General features: G+C 37.0%; 1 protein-coding gene across 3 annotated transcripts in view; it reads left to right on the top strand.

Moving 5' to 3' along the window:
* Positions 1 to 20837, top strand: part of LOC126418656 (tubulin gamma-1 chain) — a 66151-nt gene that overhangs the window by 18449 nt on the left and 26865 nt on the right. For all 3 annotated transcript variants that reach the window (XM_050085534.1, XM_050085535.1, XM_050085536.1), the window contains 5 exons: positions 5170 to 5259; positions 5940 to 6086; positions 7013 to 7149; positions 14333 to 14527; positions 18696 to 18807. In XM_050085534.1, the coding sequence (XP_049941491.1) occupies positions 5170 to 5259; positions 5940 to 6086; positions 7013 to 7149; positions 14333 to 14527; positions 18696 to 18807 (681 nt within the window). The remainder of the gene's footprint in view (positions 1 to 5169; positions 5260 to 5939; positions 6087 to 7012; positions 7150 to 14332; positions 14528 to 18695; positions 18808 to 20837) is intronic.

Here is a 20837-nt window from a genome sequence, read left to right as displayed (position 1 = left end):
GATCAGTTTGGATTCCGTAGAAATATTGGAAAACATGAGGCAATACTGACCCTACGACTTACCTGAGAAGCTAGATTAAGGAAAGACAAACCTACGTTTCTAACATTTGTAGACTTAAGAGAAAGCTTTTGACAATGTTGACTGGAATACTCTCTTTCAAATTCTGACTGTGGCAGGGGTAAAATAGGGAGCGAAAGGCTATTTACGATTTGTACAGAAACCAGATGGCAGTTATAAGAGTCGAGGGACATGAAAGGGAAGCAGTGGTTGGGAAGGGAGTGAGACAGGGTTGTAGCCTTTCCCTGGTGTTATTCAATCTTTATATTGAGCAAGCAGTGAAAGGAACAAAAGAAAAATTCGGAGGAGGTATTAAAATCCATGGAGAAGTAATAAAAACTTTGAGGTTTGCTGATGACATTGTAATTCTGTCAGAAACAGCAAAGGACTTCGAAGAGTAGTTGAACAGAATGGATAGTGTCTTGAAAGGGGGATATAAGATGAACATCAACAAAAGCAAAACGAGGATAATGGAATGTAGTCGAATTAAGTCGGGTGATGCTGAGGGAATTAGATTAGGAAATGGGACACTCAGAGTAGTGAAGGAGTTTTGCTATGTGGGGAGCAAAATAACTGATGATGGTCGAAGTAGAGAGGATATAAAATGTAGACTGCCAATGGCAAGGAAAGCGTTTCTGAAGAAGAGAAATTTGTTAACATCGAATATAGATTTAAGTGTCAGGAAGTCATTTCTGAAAGTATTTGTATGGAAGTGAAACATGGACAATAAACAGTTTAGACAAGAAGAGAATAGAAGCTTTCGAAATGTGGTGCTACAGAAGAATGCTGAAGATTAGATGGGTAGATCACATAACTAATGAGGAGGTATTGAATAGGATTGCGGAGAAGAGAAGTTTGTGGCACAACTTGACTAGAAGAAGGGATCGGTTGGTAGGACATGTTCTGAGGCATCATGGGATCACCAATTTAGTATTGGAGGGCAGTGTGGATTCAAAAGGATGTAGGTTGCAGTAGGTACTGGGAGATGAAGAAGCTTGCACAGGATAGAGTAGCATGGAGAGCTGTATCAAACTAGTCTCAGGACTGAAGACCACAACAACAAGAGATAGTGTGTTAGCATTCATCCAGTATGATGGTTTCAGCATGTGTGAAGTAGCAGCCAAGTGCAGCCTTCAACCTTGCTACACCCGGAAGGGGATAGTGTTGGCACGAGATGGGCAATTTGCCAGCTTTGAGAGTTGGGCTCAGGAACAGTGTTGACACCTGAACATGACAATGTGTTAGTTGACACATGTATGGAACACCCATTTTTAAGTGCCATTTCAACTCATTCTGAGACCAACTTTCCTATATGCTCAAAAACCGTTCGCAACAGCTTACGGGCAGCTGGGCTTATAGCCCATGTGGCTGCTAATAAAGAGGTCATATCTAATGATCACAAACTTTATAGACTTGCTTTCGCTAAATTTAATGTAGACTGTGACTGGCACATCATCTTTTCTGATGACTCGGTATTTAGCTCAGCGAATGAGGCTCTGGTGATGGTCTGAAAGCCACAGGAAGCACATTTTGACCTACAGTATGTGGTGCAACATTCACTTGTTGGTCACATCAGTCTCATTCTGGGGGCGGATGTCATTGGATGGAATACGGATACTTCATTGAAATTATGGTCACTTCACCTCAAATCAGTATGTGTGCATCATAAAACACACAGTTGAGCTGAGTGTGAGGATGCAGTAACCCAGTGGAGTGATCCAGTTCCAGCAGGACCACTTAACTGATTCTCACAAGTCAAATCACTGAGCAATAGTTTTTGTAACAGGCTGACATCGACCTGATCATCTGACCTGTTGGATACATGGGAGTGTGTCTCCAGATGGTGAGATATATTTCCAGATGGTGACTGCTTCCATGCTTCAACAAATGAGGCAGATAATTGATGGCAGTGATGGGTGGTCCTCATACTAGCCTTATTGCTGATGCGAAACTTTCCTTACTTCACATTCCTTCACTTTATATTACAGCTTTTGATATAACTGTATGTTTGTTAATTGGACATCTATCTGAAATAATTGACCTTTAAATTCTATTTATTGAATGTGTGCTATGTAACACTTAGTACATGTAAATTTGAAAACTAGAGCACAAACAAATCTATTCAAAAGAATTGCAGTCAGGGCATGCACCAAGGATATTGTTCCTTGCACTGTGCCAATTTCTCTATGATATCTCTTCAGAGAAAGAACCACTGCAGAACATGCATTCACCTTCTTCAGATTGCATTTTAGAAGCATTGTCCTCAATCAAATCTGTATCAGACTCCGAATGACTGGAAGATTGTGTTTCCTCAGCTTTTCTCTTTTTCATTTTCAACAGCAAAACATTCTCTTGTATGTCCTATGATTCTGATGCGGCTTTCTTCTGTTTGAATTGTTTCAAATGTTCCCCGCATAGAGACAAAGTTTGCTAATTAACAGATTTGGAACCTGCTGTTTATACCAGAGCTCTGGTGGCTGTTGATGTTGCTTGCTAATTTTGGTTGCTGGCTAGATATCATTTGGACGCACATTTACTCCATTGGTTGCATCTTGTATGCTGAACTGCTGTATTGCAAAGTCATTGTCTCTAAGTACATGCCTGTTACGTTGGAAGAGACCTGTTTTCCAGAGAATGTTTTTAGCTGTTTTCAATGCTGCTGCTATCAAATAACCTTGTAATCTAAAATGAAGTTGCTACTTGACATGGTTACTGCCCACCAGGTTTTTATTTCTTGGAGATAATGCTTTTTAAACTTCTCGGGGATGGTGCATTTTAAGTAGTGCCATGAATTCCCCATAAGATGCTGCATTTTATGCATGGGATGGGGTGATAAACAGAAGATGTAGACACAGTTTTCTCTTGCTTCATCAGTCACAAAAATGTAATATGATGCCTGTCACAAAAATTGACAAAACTGTCAAACCACTCATTAAAAATAAGTCTGAATCCATCTACAACGGTGGCAAACTGAAGGTATCATAAGTTATACGAGATGCTGTATCCTAATATTTGATCCTGTCAAGTATTATGACATCCGTGGATATCCAGGAACGCGCCATCACACGCTAGAAACCTAGCCTAATAGTTCCGTTGTTCTGTTTGAAGGAAAATTTGTTTTAGCACATGGAAGAATATGTTGTAAAGAATATAATAATATGCATATTGTTGCAACAGGTACTAGACTTAAGGTATAAAAGCTGTAAAAGTGCATACACTCAAAAAACGTGAAATCCAACACTTCTAAAATAATCCTTTTCTCAAGTTAAATTCTAATTGCAGTAAGGCAGTGAGAGATGATTACCATCATCTGGCATCTGTCGTTACGAACCCACAGCCGACTGACATTATTGAGTTTTATTTTCCTTAAATTATGGAAAAAAAGCCATACTTTTGTGTTAGAAAACCGTATTCTATGCTTATCCTGTGAATTAGAAGGTCGTTAGTTTCATGTCTGCTTGTCTCTCTTGGATCATTATACTCATCCAGCTGAATTTTAATAAATAATGTCTGACACAATTTCAACATTTTATCCAGACCCATTAAATGGAATAGTTAAACTTATTTTTCTCAACATATTTGTAATTTTACTTAGAGGCTAATGTTTATGAACTCGTTAAACATTTATTTCTATTACTAAATTGCATCTTAATGATTGCCACATCTGCTTTCCCATTCTGACTGCTACTTCTATGACTAGTTTTATGCGTACAGCCAAACTTCACTTCGGCAAGTTAATTTGGACCTGATTGTTTCTGAAATTGCAAGTAATAGTGAATTTTAGGGTTCCCAAATAAAAGGACATAGGAATTGTTGTTGAGCTTGGCACTTTGTTTCAGTGCTTAATTTGGAAAAAAAGGGTTTATGATTACCAGTGTCTTATTACCAGTTTTGTTTGCACCAAAGAATTGAGTAATTTTCAGTTAGTTACTCTCTTCTACATTTGAAATCTAAGTTTCATGAAGGATAAAATTTTGATCTAAAATCACTTACTTTCAGCATAATCATGTTCCGTCTCCCTTACAAAACAAATGATTTTAAAATAATTTAGATCAGTGTTGTTTAAAATTTTTGTGAATTTTTTGATACATTTGTTTTTGACTTGTACTTCAATAGTTCTCGTAAGGACAACAAATAACATGCATCATTGTTGTACTCAAGACAAGAGAAGCTACCACTGAAAGGCCGTTGGCACCTACTGTGAAGGAACATAAAAAACTTTGCCAAATGCCATAACCAAAAAAATGGCTCTGAGCACTATTGGACTTAACATCAATGGTCATCAGTCCCCTAGAACTTAGAACTACTTAAACCTAACTAACCTAAGGACATCACACACACCCATGCCCGAGGCAGGATTCGAACCTGCGACCGTAGCAGTCACGCGGCTCCGGACTGAGCGCCTAGAACTGCTAGACCACCGCGGCCGGCGCCATAACTAAACTCAGGTTCAACGAGTGACAGCTAGGCTTTTTGACCATTAGTTGATTGCACTGTGATACTGATACTTCCTTTGGACCACATGTAGCACTACCAACCAAGTAACTACATATCATATGGCTGTCTTGGCTTGCTTTGCTGCCATTTCCAGCCACTACACTTGATGGCTCCCCTGTGAACAGTTTTCAAAATGAACATGGCAACGTCACATTCAAAGTTTTGTGGGTTTGTCTCTCAATCTTTCACATGATATATCATTTGCTAAATTGTTTTTAGCAATTTACATGTACTGATTATAAAAAAAAATTTTCATGGCCTTTATAACTGACCTTTATTTTCATGTCACATTATGATCATCTACCATACGATTTTCTCCTCTTCTATTAGATCTGAATCTGATGATGACATGTAACTATGGCTGAAACTTGTAATCTGAATAAACATAAGATGTTTCCCAGATGGCGTTCCTCTTCTTCATTATATCCCACGTAGTATTGAGCATTATCATTTGAAGTAACTTGTAACAATAAAAAGTTTTTGTTATACCTACGTTATAGTTAATGGTGTGTCATTGTTTTGCCATGCTTTTTCTTTTATCAAGGATGTTTTTTTCTTCCTTTTTATATGAAGCACACTCAACAAAATTAACTTCTTTCTCCAAATTTTGTTTAGGCCGATGATGAGCATTACATTCCACGTGCAGTGTTACTGGATTTGGAGCCAAGGGTCATTCATACAATAATGAATTCTCCATATGCAAAGGTGTGTACTTTTTGGAAAAATTAGTGTGATGGTTTGTAACATCCGCATTCTAATGATCAAGCTAGATGGTACAGAACAATAATCAGTCTGTTTTTGCAAATTAACTGTCTTTAGTGTTGTTTAGTGTTTCATAAATGTGTGCTGTTAATTTTTCTGTTAAAGTTTATGTTACAAAGTCAAGAAATGAAAGTTCAGTTATGAAGGCCAAAGAAAGCAACTTCATTTCTGGAAAAATACGAAAATCTGCAATCTAGAAGAATATAAGAAGTTGTTTTGCTCCCTTCCCACATATCCTGTTCATTTGTTTTTGTCCCCATGTAAGGTGTGACCTTTTTCCCACTTTTGGTTACATCTTTCATACAAATCCTTTTTTTATCCTGATATCTGATTCTCATTTTCAGTAATCCAAGGTTCTCATTCTTTTTGGCAGTGCACTCATTTTTTTAATTGCTGTATGTGAATAAAGGCCTTTCATCTGCTTTTATAGATTGTTGTAGTCACTTACAGGTAATAGATTTGCGTGGCAACACTAATGACTGGTACATCAGAGTCAATGCTGAGGGTGAAACTGTGAGCTGTACAATTAATAATGTTTGTTGGAATAATTTTATTGCTTAGTACACAGTGTTAATATTGTAATTCCATCATATTTGGTAGCAGATGTAATTTTCGTCTTTCAGTTATACAATCCAGAGAACATTTACTTATCAAAGCATGGAGGAGGTGCAGGCAATAACTGGGCATCAGGATACAGTCAAGGAGACAAATTACAAGAGGAAATATTTGATATAATTGACAGAGAAGCTGATGGAAGTGACAGTTTGGAGGTAAGAGTAATTGTTTTCTCTGCATGCGAGGTTTTCTCTGCATGCGAGCAGTTTTATTTATGTTTATCAAGAGAAATTTGTGATTTTTTAACAGAATTAATTTTTAGTTCGTGGGGGAAGAGAATTAGTTGTTACTAACTTCACCCTTTCTATTTTCTGCATTACTAAATGTGTCCCAGTTGCCCTTCCTCTCAATTTAAAGCTAAATACATGGGGAAATAATGATGTGGAAGACCTCTAAAATGAAACAAATAATGTAGTGTAGGAAAAACTGGAACAATAATAATATGAGATATTACAGTAACTGTCAAATACTACTTAGATCTTCGGGACCAACTGGATAAAAATACCTAAGAGATATTGAGTGCAAAAGGGGGGGGGGGGAGGGGGGAGAATTACATTCCATCAGGACGATGCATAGTACACAAAAGTGCTACAGGAAATGGGAAACCTGAAGAATTTGATATATGAGTTGTTGGGACATCCATCTTGATTAAGAGCTTTGATGTTCTGACATATTCTGTATGTAAAATAATTAGTAGCTAGAAAACTCTCATGAAGTTGTGGCAGTTGTTTTTCTGGGCATTTCTTTGACCTTCCGGATACAGACTAGAGAGAGCGGGTGGAAAGGACAGGGGTTTAATGTAGCTGTTTACAGCATATTCATCATTGCTGTATTGAGTTTCTCTATTACAGCTTCTGTACTAAATTAAGTCTGCACATGAGGACCTGAGTGCTAAAACTAGAAAGATGGAAGCTCAGAAATTGATGAGCTTATTCAGTCTTCAAGTGTTGTTTATTTGCTGCCACCAGTTATTTGCAGATGTTTGGTTGCCTAAGCACATTTTTGTACATTTTAACTTCAAAATGTGAATTTTTTTATGTATCATTTTTGTTAAGAAATAGTTCATTAATTTTTGTTACAGGGTTTTGTCTTGTGTCATTCCATAGCTGGAGGAACTGGCTCTGGAATGGGCTCCAATCTGCTGGAAAAATTAACAGATCGTTACCCAAAGAAACTTATACAAACATATAGTGTGTTTCCAAACCAAGATGAAATCAGGTAATTTACACACACCTTTTATTGTTTGAATCACTTCAGTACTCTAAAATCAGATTTTTAAAAACAGTATTTCTTGATTGTATATACATCAAAAGGAAAGTTTGTTGGAAAAAACTATGAAAAAATTGGTCCCCACTAGTTACTTTCAGTACATATGTCAGTTCTGCTGATACACCTTTTTCTCTAATTTTTTATTGCATTATTCAGTTCTCTTTCTCTTACTCCAGTTTCTACTACTCATCATCTCTATACTGAAACTGGCACAGTGCTTACAGTGAACTATTTTGGACCAACTACTCTCTTTCATAACCCCCCCCCCCCCCTACACACACACACACACACACACACACACACACACACACACACACACACACTCTCTTTTTCATTTTTGCCTCCTCTCGTCCACACAATGTGTGGGTAACACTTCCTTTCCCTTTTTACGGTTCCCAATCTAACCCTCTCCTATCTCTGAGTAAGGTACTATTAGTTCCAGGCATTAAGATAGTACGTGTACTTTTATACGCTTGTCAACAGCATTGACATTTATTCTGAAGGTTAATGATGGGCAGTAATTCTGTCTTCTTTTATAGGTTTCTTGAGAGAATTTTCCTACGTACCTGCACAGACCCCTGCCCACACCGCACGCACAAAGAGTGGGCAGTAATTCTGTCTTCTTTTATAGGTTTCTTGAGAGAATGTTCCTACGTACCTGCACAAACCCCTGCCCACACCGCACGCACAAAGAGTTGCGACCTATTTGTGATTTGTATTTAGCAGTTAATGTGGAGAAGTCAGGAAATGGCATGCACAATTACAGTTTTATTATTTTTCTGTATTGTTCAATTAAAAGAAGTTTGTGGATGAAACTTTGGTTTTTTCCTAATCTGTCATACTACCATGGCTTATTCTCAGTCTGCATGTGATGAATGTTGCCTCTTCTATAAAAATACATAAAAACATAGCATCACATTAGTTTCAAGATTCTGTTCTGTCTCCCCCCCCCCCCCCCTCCCGTCTTCCCCTTTTTCTAGTTAAACACTTCTTACAATACCATTACTTTGTAAAGTCGTTGAATGTCATTTTTGCAAGACAGAAGCTGAGAGCTTTTGAAAGGTGAAATAAATGATACATAATTTAAGAAAAATGATTGTGTTTAAACATTAATAATGCTTTGCTTTGGAGTAGACAAAGTGTAGCTGTTTATAGTAACCACCTAAGCCTTAAAAGGTAGTAAAACAGGGCGAGAAGAGATTATGTGTGATGTACAGCATGTGAGGCCAAGCCAGGGATATTTGATATGTACACTGAAATCTCATTAGTACATTTTTGAAATGACACAGGTTTTGAATGTCATAAGCAGGAAATCCTACTGCCAAAAAAATACCTAATTTGGTAATGACTTGATTTTTTTCGGTGGTGAAAATGTGTAGCACTTTTTTGTGTAGTTAAAAATAGCACATTTGAGGCAATATATGATCTAGTAATGCAACACTTCGTGACATGCTATATAAATAAATTGTTATTCTGAATGTGCCTTTTCGAGACTACATTCAGATTATCACACCCAGAAACTCAAAATTATACATGTTTTAAATATAGTGACATTGGTGACATCCAAGTTGCCGGACATGCACACTTAAGCCAATAGCCAGTCAGAATGCAGGTACATCATGCGACACGAGAGGATGGCATCCTATCTCCTAAATATGAACCCATATTATAGGAACGTGTCTAAAAGACTCAGATATCAACATTTAATTTCAGTCTGAGTCAGTTTTTTATATGTCAGTATGTACCTGCATACACAGTATATGTTAATCACATTAACATCAAATTTCAGTTTTACTGTAGGTAACACTATCAATACTCGTATGTAACTCGTAAAACATAACATTATGTAGAAGTAAAGTAACTGTTTAATAGAGAGATATCATCACCCAAAAGAATTTGAATAAATAAAAAATCGGCACAAACCTGGCATTTGATGATTGTTTTTATTCACAAAGTGAGGCAGAGATTACACAGATGCTCTTAATAGAAATGAACATCGTTCATTTTCCTTATTTTCCATAAGTGAATCACTACTATTGTTAATATATATTGTCATTGCTAAAACTAATGATATACTATAGGTATTAATTGAACTACACTACATTACACTGCATAGTCCTGTCTTCTCTGACATTTAAAGAACATGTCAGTTGTTACTTCTTTGATAAACTTCAAAACTTAACACACAACATTTGTGTCCATGGCTTCTGTAGCTCTCATTATTGTAGGAACTGGCGAAGGTTCTGTTTCACCCTAGTCTTCATTTTATTTTTTCTCTGCCATCTGCTCCTACAACACTTCATCAGTTGTCATGGTCTGACAAGACAGCAACACCTTCATCATACTCAACATAATTATCAGGCTAAGGCTTGTGGTATTTTCATCTTGCCCCATTATTGGTTGCCATTGTTCAGCTGCAATTTCATAGTTTTGTGACGTGGTATCTTCTGCAATTTCATCTTTTCTGACGTGGTCTTTTCAGTAAGTGGCAGAATCCGATTAAATCCAGCCTTCTGAAAACAGTTTGATGTTATGCTTTCTTGCAAAGAATCCCACGTGTTTCTCATAAAATGCATAGCATCCAAGATCATCACTTTTCTTCTTGTACTATGAAGACAGGCACAGCCTCTTCTGTGCAAGAATTTTTCTGTATTCTTGTTTGAGATATTTTATATTGCCTTAGTAGAGTGGCTGAAGGCAGCTTGTACAATTGGCAGGATAAAACACTACATATATGTTAAGAAGGTACGTTGTATCTTGAGGATGTCCTGCACCTAGGACAATAAAGATGATGATTTTCGTGTTTGACACCCAACCTCACATCCCAAGCACACAAATATTCTTTAAATATACTTGTCATAACCCATGCTTTCATATTAAATGTATATGTGCAAGGGGAAAGTGAAACATCGTGGACTTTTTGCCTTGCCAATTACTAGGGGCACCAACTTTTCTGTTCCACTTGCATTGCAACTTAACATAACATATCTGCCTCTCTATGCTGAATTTTCTGCTGTGGCTTTTCTCTCCTCTGAACTCAAGGATTCTGTCAAGCGGAAAGTGAATAAATAGACCAGTTTCATCTGCATTAAAAATCATTGGGACTATACCTCTCAATGATAGATGGAGAGTTTTCCACGACTCATCAGTTTCAATATTCACACTTCCAGCACTATATTCTTATCCATGGAGTTTAGGTACATGTTTTGACCCAGAAATTAAATCACATCCTGTGAGTTAAATGCAGAAGTCAACACTATACTGTACACAAACAAAGAAAGACCAGCAGTTGAGTAACACATACTTTATCATTTATGTCTGACCTTTACAACATCACTCTTGCCCCAGATCGGCACTTGTTGATTGGTCACAAGTCATCTGAGCTTCAGCCAACCTATACAAACTACAGTACTGTACTGTACTGTACTTTCGTGTGTCAAATTGGTCATTTTTTTATGACGATCACAGTTGCCGGCACTTAAAACTGCTGCCAAGTTTGAGCGCACTAAGGCGGGAGGAGAAAATGCAAATGATTTGTGTTAATGTGCATTTCATGCAGTTGGAATTAGGACTCCTAAAAAATGGACATACTACACAGGAAAACATAATAATGAGGAATGTGCTTACGAGATTCCACTGTGTATCATATGCAACCCAGTAAAATGTAGACTTTCACGGCCGGAAATATCATGTCCATTATGTCAGTAGTGAGCCAGTGGGTGTGTTGGACCTTCCATCGACCTACAGATCCCCTTGAAGATGTGTCCCGCAGTCGGAGACGAAACATTGGGAATTGAGACAAAATTCATCAACCGACCACGGCATAACAGCCCAGATAATTATAATGGACACAACCCAGTAAAAGTTAAATTGGTTTTAGTGTGTTTGTAGAGGTGGAATCTGTAGCTGGTGTGTGTCATGTATGTGTATGGCGAAAATATTTGTTCACTGTAACACATCTCCCCATGTTGTCCTTTCTTTCTAGCATGTAAATTTTATGTGGATAAACTTTTTCCTCGCACTTTCAGGTTAATTTAACTTAGTTAATGATAATTACTGTTTGCCCATGATAGGAAGATCCTTATTACAAGTGTTGCCAGTAGCCAAGAAGATTGACACTAGTTCGAAGATATTCATTCGTCTCTGAGCACTGCCAAAGATAACTAATGAACACATTCTTTTGACAGAATTGCAACATTTTCTTGCTATACTGTGTTGTGTTTGTGTGACTGTGTTTTATTCACCAGTATTATATCGTAAAATGAGTCTAAATGCTGTCTCTGGTACATCAAGGGGACCTTCTGGTTTTCCTTCAACTCCAAAACTGAAGAAATACTTTTTAATTCACTGGCAAATGTTGGGAAATACATTAGATCACTGCAACGAAGAAAAACAATAGGAAGGACCCACTCATTCCTCTTACACAGCCTAAATTAAGAGCTACCACATACACAGGAAAGAGTGTCTAGAGTTTCAAAAGGCTGAGGATGTTTACAGACCTCAGTTAGGTGATTCACCTAGTATCTCTTGAAAGAAAAGGATGTAATTACAGTTTTTCGTCATATTGCCATTTCGTCAGTATCTTCAAATGTGTGCTTATTAGGCCGAAATTAGTAAGAACTATGTATTAATCATGTATTATCATTAATGTGTCTATTAAATTACTGCTCAACCATTTTGTGTAGCTCAGTTGCATGTGCTGAGGATTGCTATATGTGCAGTGTTTTGGCGCAATGTGTGGTGTCCAGAATGAATGTACGGGAGTCCCCCTATTCATACACACTCCGAATTCTTCATACAAAGTGTCAAAGTGCAGTGTGTGGTTAGCTCCATTAAATCTTTACTTTCGAAATACTATCCAGCAATCTGGTAAATATCTTTTTTCTTTTACGTAGGATGAGACACAGTGATACCTTGCCTAAAATGGATGGGCCATTCCCAACACTGTAGATGAGCTCTACATTGTTAATAATTGCTCCCAGTTTCTGGAAGCCTTAGCCAGCTTTACAGGGAGAAGACTGCATGGAGATGGGGATGTACCTCTCTGGCAAAAGTTTTAAAATAGTAGTTTTTATTTTGTGACGAGCACACAATAAACTGTATTGCCGGAGTATCCTGTCTGTGTATTGTGGTGTATTTGCTCCTTGTGTAGATGAAGACCGTCAGGGAAGGTGTCTTAATTTGGAAGAGTGGTGGAATGGCAACACAATGTTCGGTAAATGCTGAGAAGCAGGTGATGGTAATGGGTGTTACTTCTTGGGGTAGCACTTCAGAGAGATTAATTGTTGTAAGCATAAGGTGCAAGAATGGATTTGTCAAGGAAGTGATGTCAGCCGAGAGTGATTACCACAGACACATTAACTCGACAAATTTTGTGAAGTGATTTTCAGATATGGTACTTCCAACTGTTCCACTAGATTCCGTATTGTAATGAAAATGCACCATACCACAGCAGGCAGGTCAACAGAATGTCTACTATGTGTTACCTAAAGATAACAATGTTAAAAATGATTGTGAAGCGAGAGAATAGACTCTTGACTATTCATTGAAGGATGAACTGTACTCTAGCAAACTAGCAGAGATGATGTATGTTGTGGACAAAATTGATGACTGCAGTGACCACAAAATAGGCCATTAACCTCTGTGTAATTGTGATCTGAGCCCCTATAGAATTGGCATGGGCTAAAATAAATTTCAGTGAGCACAATGTCACAGGTGGCATGTCAAAGGAAATACTGCAGAATCTTGCTCATTCTGCTTTCTTCTGTTACTGCACAGGACTGGAAGGTTGCTGTAGGAAAATACATCAGCTAGTGCACTGGTACTGGAAGTGAGATGGAGTAATGTAAATGGCCATCAGTACCATGACCTTGGGTGATGATGATGATGGTCGATGACAGCAGTGATCTTGAGTGATCAATTGTAAGCATTCTTTGTCATACTTAATTATTCATTTCAATCATTACTGCTGTGCTTTGTGGAATAAATCCGACATTTCAATAAAGTCCAAAAATCAGTCTTCGACCTTCAATTCACAATGTTGCATGTTTTACCTCCATCTACTTTTTCTCATTCTTTCTCGCAAATAAATAACTCGCAGCTTGTAGGAAAAAGTAGCTTTCTTTGACAAGCCAACAGAAAAGGTGATTTCTGTTTTGATACACAAACCATTTAAGTTGACAATATTTTGTTGTATGTCACATCTGCTTCTGTATAAGCAAAAACATGGGTAATGTTGCATGTACTGAGGAGTTGGCACTGCTCCACTCACGCGGAAGTCCTGGTGCAGAGGCAAGGCAAGCCTCCTGCCATTCTGGACAGCCACTGCACAAAGAGTCTTCTTGTCATGGCCAAACAGAACTTATCATTTACTGGTGTGCATCTTACATAAATGATTGTACTGCTCGTTCCATAGTTTTTATTTCGTACAGAATTAGCTGTTGCCATGATTAAAAGCAGTTACAGTGTTAGTCATTCCAGCCATTTGTCTAATTTAGTGTTGTATATCTTTTTTCTCGCAGCCTCTAAACTATATTAATACAGTTTTGTGTGCTTATTCTCAAGGTTTCTTTTTGTAACTAAAAATAAAATTACATTTACTATTTTGATTTTTAGAATCAAATTTTCACATCTATGCTAAAATTTTTAGGGAAAATACAAACCAAAGTTGTATAGGTTAATTACCGTCTATAGCAACTGTAATAATAGTCTTATTCAGACCAGACCAGACGTGTTTCACTTTATTGTAAAGCATCGTCAGTCATCAGGATTTTTGTTGTATATTCCATTATTCTTCATTTCCTAAAGTATGTGTACAATATTTGTGTTTGCACACAGCACTTTCACTGCAATACGCAAAATGATGAGAGGATAGTGCACAGAATTGTAAATGTGTTAAGTGCAGTGGAATAAACAACAAAAAGTTTGACCACTGAAGACAATAAAGCAAAATGCGTCTGGTCTGGTCTGAATAAGACTCTTATTACAGTTGCTAAAGATGGCAATTAATCTATATGTGCAACTGTGAAAAAAAGAGGCCAAAAAAGCAAAGAAATACAAACCATTTATTGTGCATGGTGACAGACTTTTTTCTGTTGTAGTGCTCTTGCATAGTGATGTTCTGCTGTTGCAGTGATGTGGTGGTTCAGCCGTACAACTCGCTGTTGACACTGAAAAGACTGACTCAGAATGCAGACTGTGTTGTTGTGTTGGACAACACAGCTCTTAACCGCATTGCTACTGACAGATTGCATATACAGAATCCCTCATTTGCACAGATTAACACACTCGTTTCAACCATCATGTCTGTTTCTACTACAACACTCAGGTCAGTATCTTATATTGCAGATCAGATTATGAGTGAAAGAACAGAATGTCTCTGGATGGCACAGTAATTGTGTTGATATCAATGATGTTTTGTTAATATTACATTGGTACATATTGCACATTAACATAAGTCAATTAAACTTCAAGAGAGTTTTGCTCTTAAGACTTTTCAAAATAAGTTTGTTGTGTTTTTAATTCAAACAGGTAAAGTTGGGCATTTTGTTATTTTTATGTTCTTTTCCTCGACCATTGATAGTGAAACCAATGTTGAAGAATGTATCTATGGAGTATGCACGTTCATTTACAAAAATTAAGAAATGTGCACTGTGGGCACCAATTAAAATGTATTTATACTTTTGAAGATGGTCCATCCAAAGAGTGTCCCAAACCTGCAACCAATGATCAAAACACTGAGAAAGTGCACACTATAGTACTGGACATTCAGTAATTAAATTTGCATTAAATAGCTGATGCCAACAGCATACCAGAAGAGTACAAGTACACTACATTCCATGTGAAGAGTCAACTGTAGGATAATATTGTATGAATACCATATTTGCCAAATGCTGGCCAAATTCAAGTTTTGGAGGTGGGGGTGGCAATAATTCAGTTGTTTTAAAAATAATATAACTGTATTTGTCCACTGATATGTTACCTTAGTTAAGACGCGAATCCAGCACTTCAAACCAATCACTTGGAGGCTTTAAACCAATGGTCCTGGAGCAAAAATTGCGAATCTAGTCACACCAGCTAGAAAAGTTATGGCTACTGTTTTCTGAGTTGCAAAAGATATTCTTTTTATTGATTATTTTGCAAATAGACTATCAGTAACAGGCAAATAATATGGAAGTTTCCTCAACCAACTGGGTGGAAAAAGTATGAGAAAAGCCACAGATTACAAAAAAATATGATCTTATTTTACCATGTGGACAATATACTTGCCACCTGCCAAAGGAGCAGCTTTATCACTGGCAAAACTGAATTATTGAAATGCTTCTCCTCTTCACCAGACTCAACACTCTCCAACTGGCATCTATTCCCAGTCTTAAAGAAATTTGTGGCTGGAAAACAATTTGAGCCCAATGAAGGGGGAGTGATAGCCCTATATAGGTATTTTGCAGGCCTTAAATAATTACTCTTAAGTGTGTGATTTAGTCAAAGAAAAAACTGCTGGACACAGTGCAGTGACACAACACACGAGTATCGTGTATATTTCACTTAATATACATTGTTTCAGTGCCAGACCAAGAATTCTTTTTCTGCTCCTCAAAAATATATTGGTTTTTGAATAATGCTTCAAAATTATGGGCTAGTAATTTAATTTATGGTCACACTGCAGTAAAGTAAGCAAAATGGCTGACTAGTTTACTTGTTTATAAGTAAAGATGATATTGGTAACACACAGACTTGTTAGAATGTTTTGTAAAAGTAGATGTAACTACGTTGTTAGGAAGAAAGAGAAAGTCATGGAGAGGAGAAAGTGTTGGAACAATATCTTTAGATAAAAATATGAAGAGGAACATATTACTTTTTTTTTTTTTTTTTGCGTAGGCAATGATGATTATGACAAAACAGGGAATTTAACCCAGACCCCCTGCATGGCAGTCAGCCACAGTGACCACTCAGCTACGGAGGAATAAAGATGTTAAAAAACATGTTTTAGTCTATTATGTGTGACGTATGGCGGGTCAAAGGCTGAGCAACACTACTTTTATTTTAAGAAAAACAAAGACAAATAATAAGAACTTCAACAAATTTTACATCATTTCCCAATGTGCCTAGTCACAAAATGTCCACAAATGCTTCACACCTAATAGCGGCCAAAACATGTTTTTCAACATCTTTATTCCTCCGTAGCTGAGTGGTCACTGTGGCTGACTGCCATGCAGGGGTTCTGGGTTAAATTCCCAGTTTTGTCGTGTTCATCATCAACAACAACATAAAAGTTGCCAAAGTGACATCAAATAAAAAAACTTGCACGAAGGTGGCCGAACAGCCCATGTTGGGGTCTCCTGGCCAGTAATGCCATTCGATCACTTCATCTCTGAGCTGGTTTGCCTCAAAAATGAAACAAACTTTTCCTGCTCAAACAAAATTAGCCTTTTTCTGTGGTGCAAAGAAAAATCGAATTTGAGATGACCGTTTTGAGATACAGCCTTTCAAAAATCAGACAAAAATAGGTGAAGGAATTTTTTGAATTGATTTTAATCTTCGATAGCTCAGTAATTATTTGAGTAATAGAGGTGCCACTTTCACGGTCTTATGAAGTGCTGGCTGGTTGCAAATGAGGAAAGAAAAACAGCATAGAAAGCCAGTCTATCTTACTGAACAAGTAGTCGAAACATGACCCAAATTTGTCAAAGTAAGATTTATTGAGCTACTTTGACAGCAAATTGTGATAAATCTGCTGTACACGGGGTACATGTCCAACAACTAGACCATTGTACCAAAAACGTTGAGCAAAGTTACAGAGTTCCAGCATGGGAGTCCCCGTAGATCAGCAGCAACAGTAAAGCTAACTTTGTGATTTATTCATATCCATTGTGATATGGAAAAAGTGGTTTTCACATAAGCATGGCTAGTGAGTATGCCAGAGTACTTATCAAGCTGTAATTTGGCGTGCTTTTACGTAAGAGCTATATGTAGATCTTGGAAAAAGTTTTGTCAAAATCGGAGACAGTCAAGTGGGAACCTTGTTTCGGGCAACTTGACACGGAAGGACCTGGAAATAACCTAATTCACTTGAAGAAAGGAATATGAAGGAATCCAAGATAATGGATAGAGTAGTTTGTGTGAATTGTTAACCTGAAGACAACGATGCAGATCCAGGTAGCTAAACAATTTCACAAATAGCACTCTTTTGTTCACGTATTGTTTTGGTAAGTACTTTTTTGCTAGCGGTACAAATGAATAAAGAGGAAAGGCTGCCACTACCTATAGCAGTTTGATGAATGGATATATCCCCCTGCTGCTGTGGTGACACCGGTTCGGATTACTCAGACCAACATGAGTGAGAGAAGAGAGGTGGTATGACAACAGGAGGGGCCGGGGTTAGTGATGTGTGTGGGAAGCTACTGGGGACATAAGAATGGGATGCAGCTGGCTCTCAGTGATAGTAGCAAAATGAGGCTGAAAAGCTGATATTGGAAAAAAGAGGGATGGTTTGGAAGAACATGGACGGTGGAAGTAAAAGCTTTGGATAAGGGAGGAGTGGTGGTAAGGTACTTCAGAGATGTGCTCAAGTGGCATATTACCGTACATATTTGTTTCTGAACTTAAGAAGTGTCAGACTTTCCCTTAGTCTACTGCCAGTCAAATATATAACGCTAAGGACCAACATCTAACTTGTGTGTGATTTTCAGGTGCTACTTTTCAACATCCTACTCATTTAAGAATACTACAGGTTGGTTTCTTTTGGTACATCATACACACAGTATTGAAACAGTTTAACATTCACAGAACACAGTCATTCACTTGTGACAAGCAAATAGTCAACTTGATGAGAAGCCACAGCAGGATGTGAAAGAATAAACTGATTTCCTCTAGTTGATCTAATAATCACACACAACTTCTGACTCAAGACAATAATTACAACACTGTTTTATATTTGGGAGTGATTGAAATCTACAATCGTGTCAACAGCTATGAAAGTAGGGGAGAGCTTAGAAATAAATGTTGGTGGATTGCCATAGTATCTGCTGGTCCTTAAGCCTAATATAGGCTTACGTACCTTCACAGCAGTTGTTTTCTCTGACAGCAAGATTTCTTCTAACTGAGGCCAACAGCTGCCGTGACTTAGTATGTATTGATGTCAGATAGTTTAGAGCCTGAAAATATTGAAAATTATGCTGTACGTAAGTTCATAAATTCCAGCAACTCTTAAATTGAACACTAAAGACAAAACTAAAAGCAACCTGCATAATAAAATAAATGAAAGCCCAACTTAAGTCATGTTAATTAGTGGTAACACCAAATGGAATCAGAGATGAGTGCTAAGTAATCACAAGCTTTGGTTCACCACACTGCTGAGGACAAAATTGGTTTTAGAATATGATTTGGTGAGTGTAAAGGATAGTACTAATAATTTTATTATATAACTTTGCATTGTTCAGTATACATAATTGGTTTGTGAATGAAGAATTTAAAACTGCTGCATCTTTTTTGTTCAGGTATCCATCCTACATGAACAACGATCTTATTGGCCTCATAGCTCCGTTAATTCCAACACCACGTCTTCATTTTCTGATGACAGGCTATACACCACTTACAACAGACCAAGAGGTAACTATAAAACAATATCTTGGATTTGTAATATTAAGAAACACACACACACACACACACACACACACACACACACACACACACACACTCTTTTTGCATGTACACCTAAGTACAAGTGGCACTCCATTATTTCTTTCTTCCAACTTTTTATTACATTTTTCTCAGGAAAACTGTGTAAAATGGATAGGAATATATTCATATACTTTAATTCAACTCATAACATATTAGATGTGAGATTGCAGAGATCTCTTCTTTGCCCAACTTCCTGCCATGTGATTGATGGGCAGCCAAGTTCCCTTTTTCCAATGTGGAGTTGATGTTGATTCTTAGTTATAAATACTTACTCTTCTAAAGGAAATATAAAATGCAGGCTAGTCAAATTTCTGACTAGCTTGCATGTTATTGGCAGTATTTTAGTGAACTAGCACAAAAATATACATAACAGTTGTTCACTGCAACAGTTGTCATTCTATTTTGTTACATTCAAGAAATAAAAAGGAATTTACATTGGGATCATATCAAACCCTCTGTGGCAAGAAACCCTGAAAATAGGTTCAAAAATAAGCAGAATGTAATATTTTCTATGTTGGAGGTGTTTCACATATCAGCTGTTCACCATAACAGTCATCATTCAATTTTCATAAACGTTTCAGTCAAGATACAAACAAACAGTTTAAATTGGGGTCATACAGACACAAATGGTATTCACAAGAAGAGGTCCCCAGGAGTGGGATCAAACTATTGAAACCATGTACATCGTGGTGCAGGTGAAGGTCCCAGTTAGACACCCTGAAGCCATTGTACTGTGGTAGGCCCCACTCCCATTTGTGAGCAATCGATGAAGAAAAATGTTTCAAAATTTGATGTGCTGCTCTACAACTTAAAAAAGAGAGAGAGAGAGAGAGAGAGAGAGAGAGAGAGAGAGAGAAGCTTTAAGTAGACTGGTTGCGAAGCGTAATGGTCATAGTACAAGTCTCATGTGCAAGAGGTCATGGGTTTGAATCTCCTGAAAAGTTCTTTGAAATTTTTAAATCTTTATTGAAATGACTTGTGATCATTATTTTTATTCAATTAATTGATTTAAATACATTTTTAAATTTCTATTTGTTTGTCAATTTGTTTTAATCACTATACTAACATTTTCAGGTGCTATCATTTTTTCTTCCTATAATTCCTTTGCCACAAACTCTTTGTGCATGTGATTTCCATGTACTAGCATCAGTTTAATTTCTTCAGTTTATCATCTCTTTTGTTTAAAATTTCATCTTTCTTATTTTGTCCATAGTGCAATATGAGTCTGTGTTTTGAATGTTTATATGACAGTTACCAACCAAAGAAATGAAAATCTTGTAGCAAAAATTACATTTATTGCACCATTGCACAGTCAATATAAAGAGACTATTTCATATTTTGTTTTTAACCAACAGATTAACATTTTTCAAATGTTTAAATATTATGATAAATAAAAATAATTAAGTTCACAAGCACAAAGATTCGAACTGGAAAAAGAAATATAGAAAGGAAAAAAGAGAGCAACTGAAAACGTTAATACAGTGACAAAAATGGATCAGTCATTTCAGTATTGATGAGATTTAAACCCACAACCTTTTGCATAAGCAGTTGGTACTATAGCCATGATGCTACCTGACTGGTCTGTGTAATTTTTCCTTTTTAAAGTTGTAGAGGATTATGTTAAATTCCGAAATTTCATTTTGTCAATTACTTGCAAACGAGAACCCACCAGGGTGTGATACCTGGGACCTTAAACTACCGTATCACATAGATGATTTCTAAAAGTCAGCCTGTTCCACTTCCCCTAAAACCATGAATAAATTTTAATGTGTTTTTAACATAAAAATGAACAAAGCATCATTGATACATTTGAATAAATAAATCATAATTGTGAAAATAATAGTTTTGAAATCAAGGGAGGTACATATTTTCAGTGTGCTTATGGGTCATATTAACCTCGGTGGTACTAGGAGGGTTAAACCAGTATACTAAGCCAATGTTTCAGCAAAAGTTTAGTT

The sequence above is a fragment of the Schistocerca serialis genome, chromosome 9 (genome assembly GCF_023864345.2).
Source record: "Schistocerca serialis cubense isolate TAMUIC-IGC-003099 chromosome 9, iqSchSeri2.2, whole genome shotgun sequence".
NCBI classification, from domain to species: Eukaryota; Metazoa; Arthropoda; class Insecta; order Orthoptera; family Acrididae; genus Schistocerca; species Schistocerca serialis.
The sequence above is the reverse complement of the archived record's forward strand: the minus strand, read 5'-3'. Positions and strand labels throughout refer to the sequence as shown.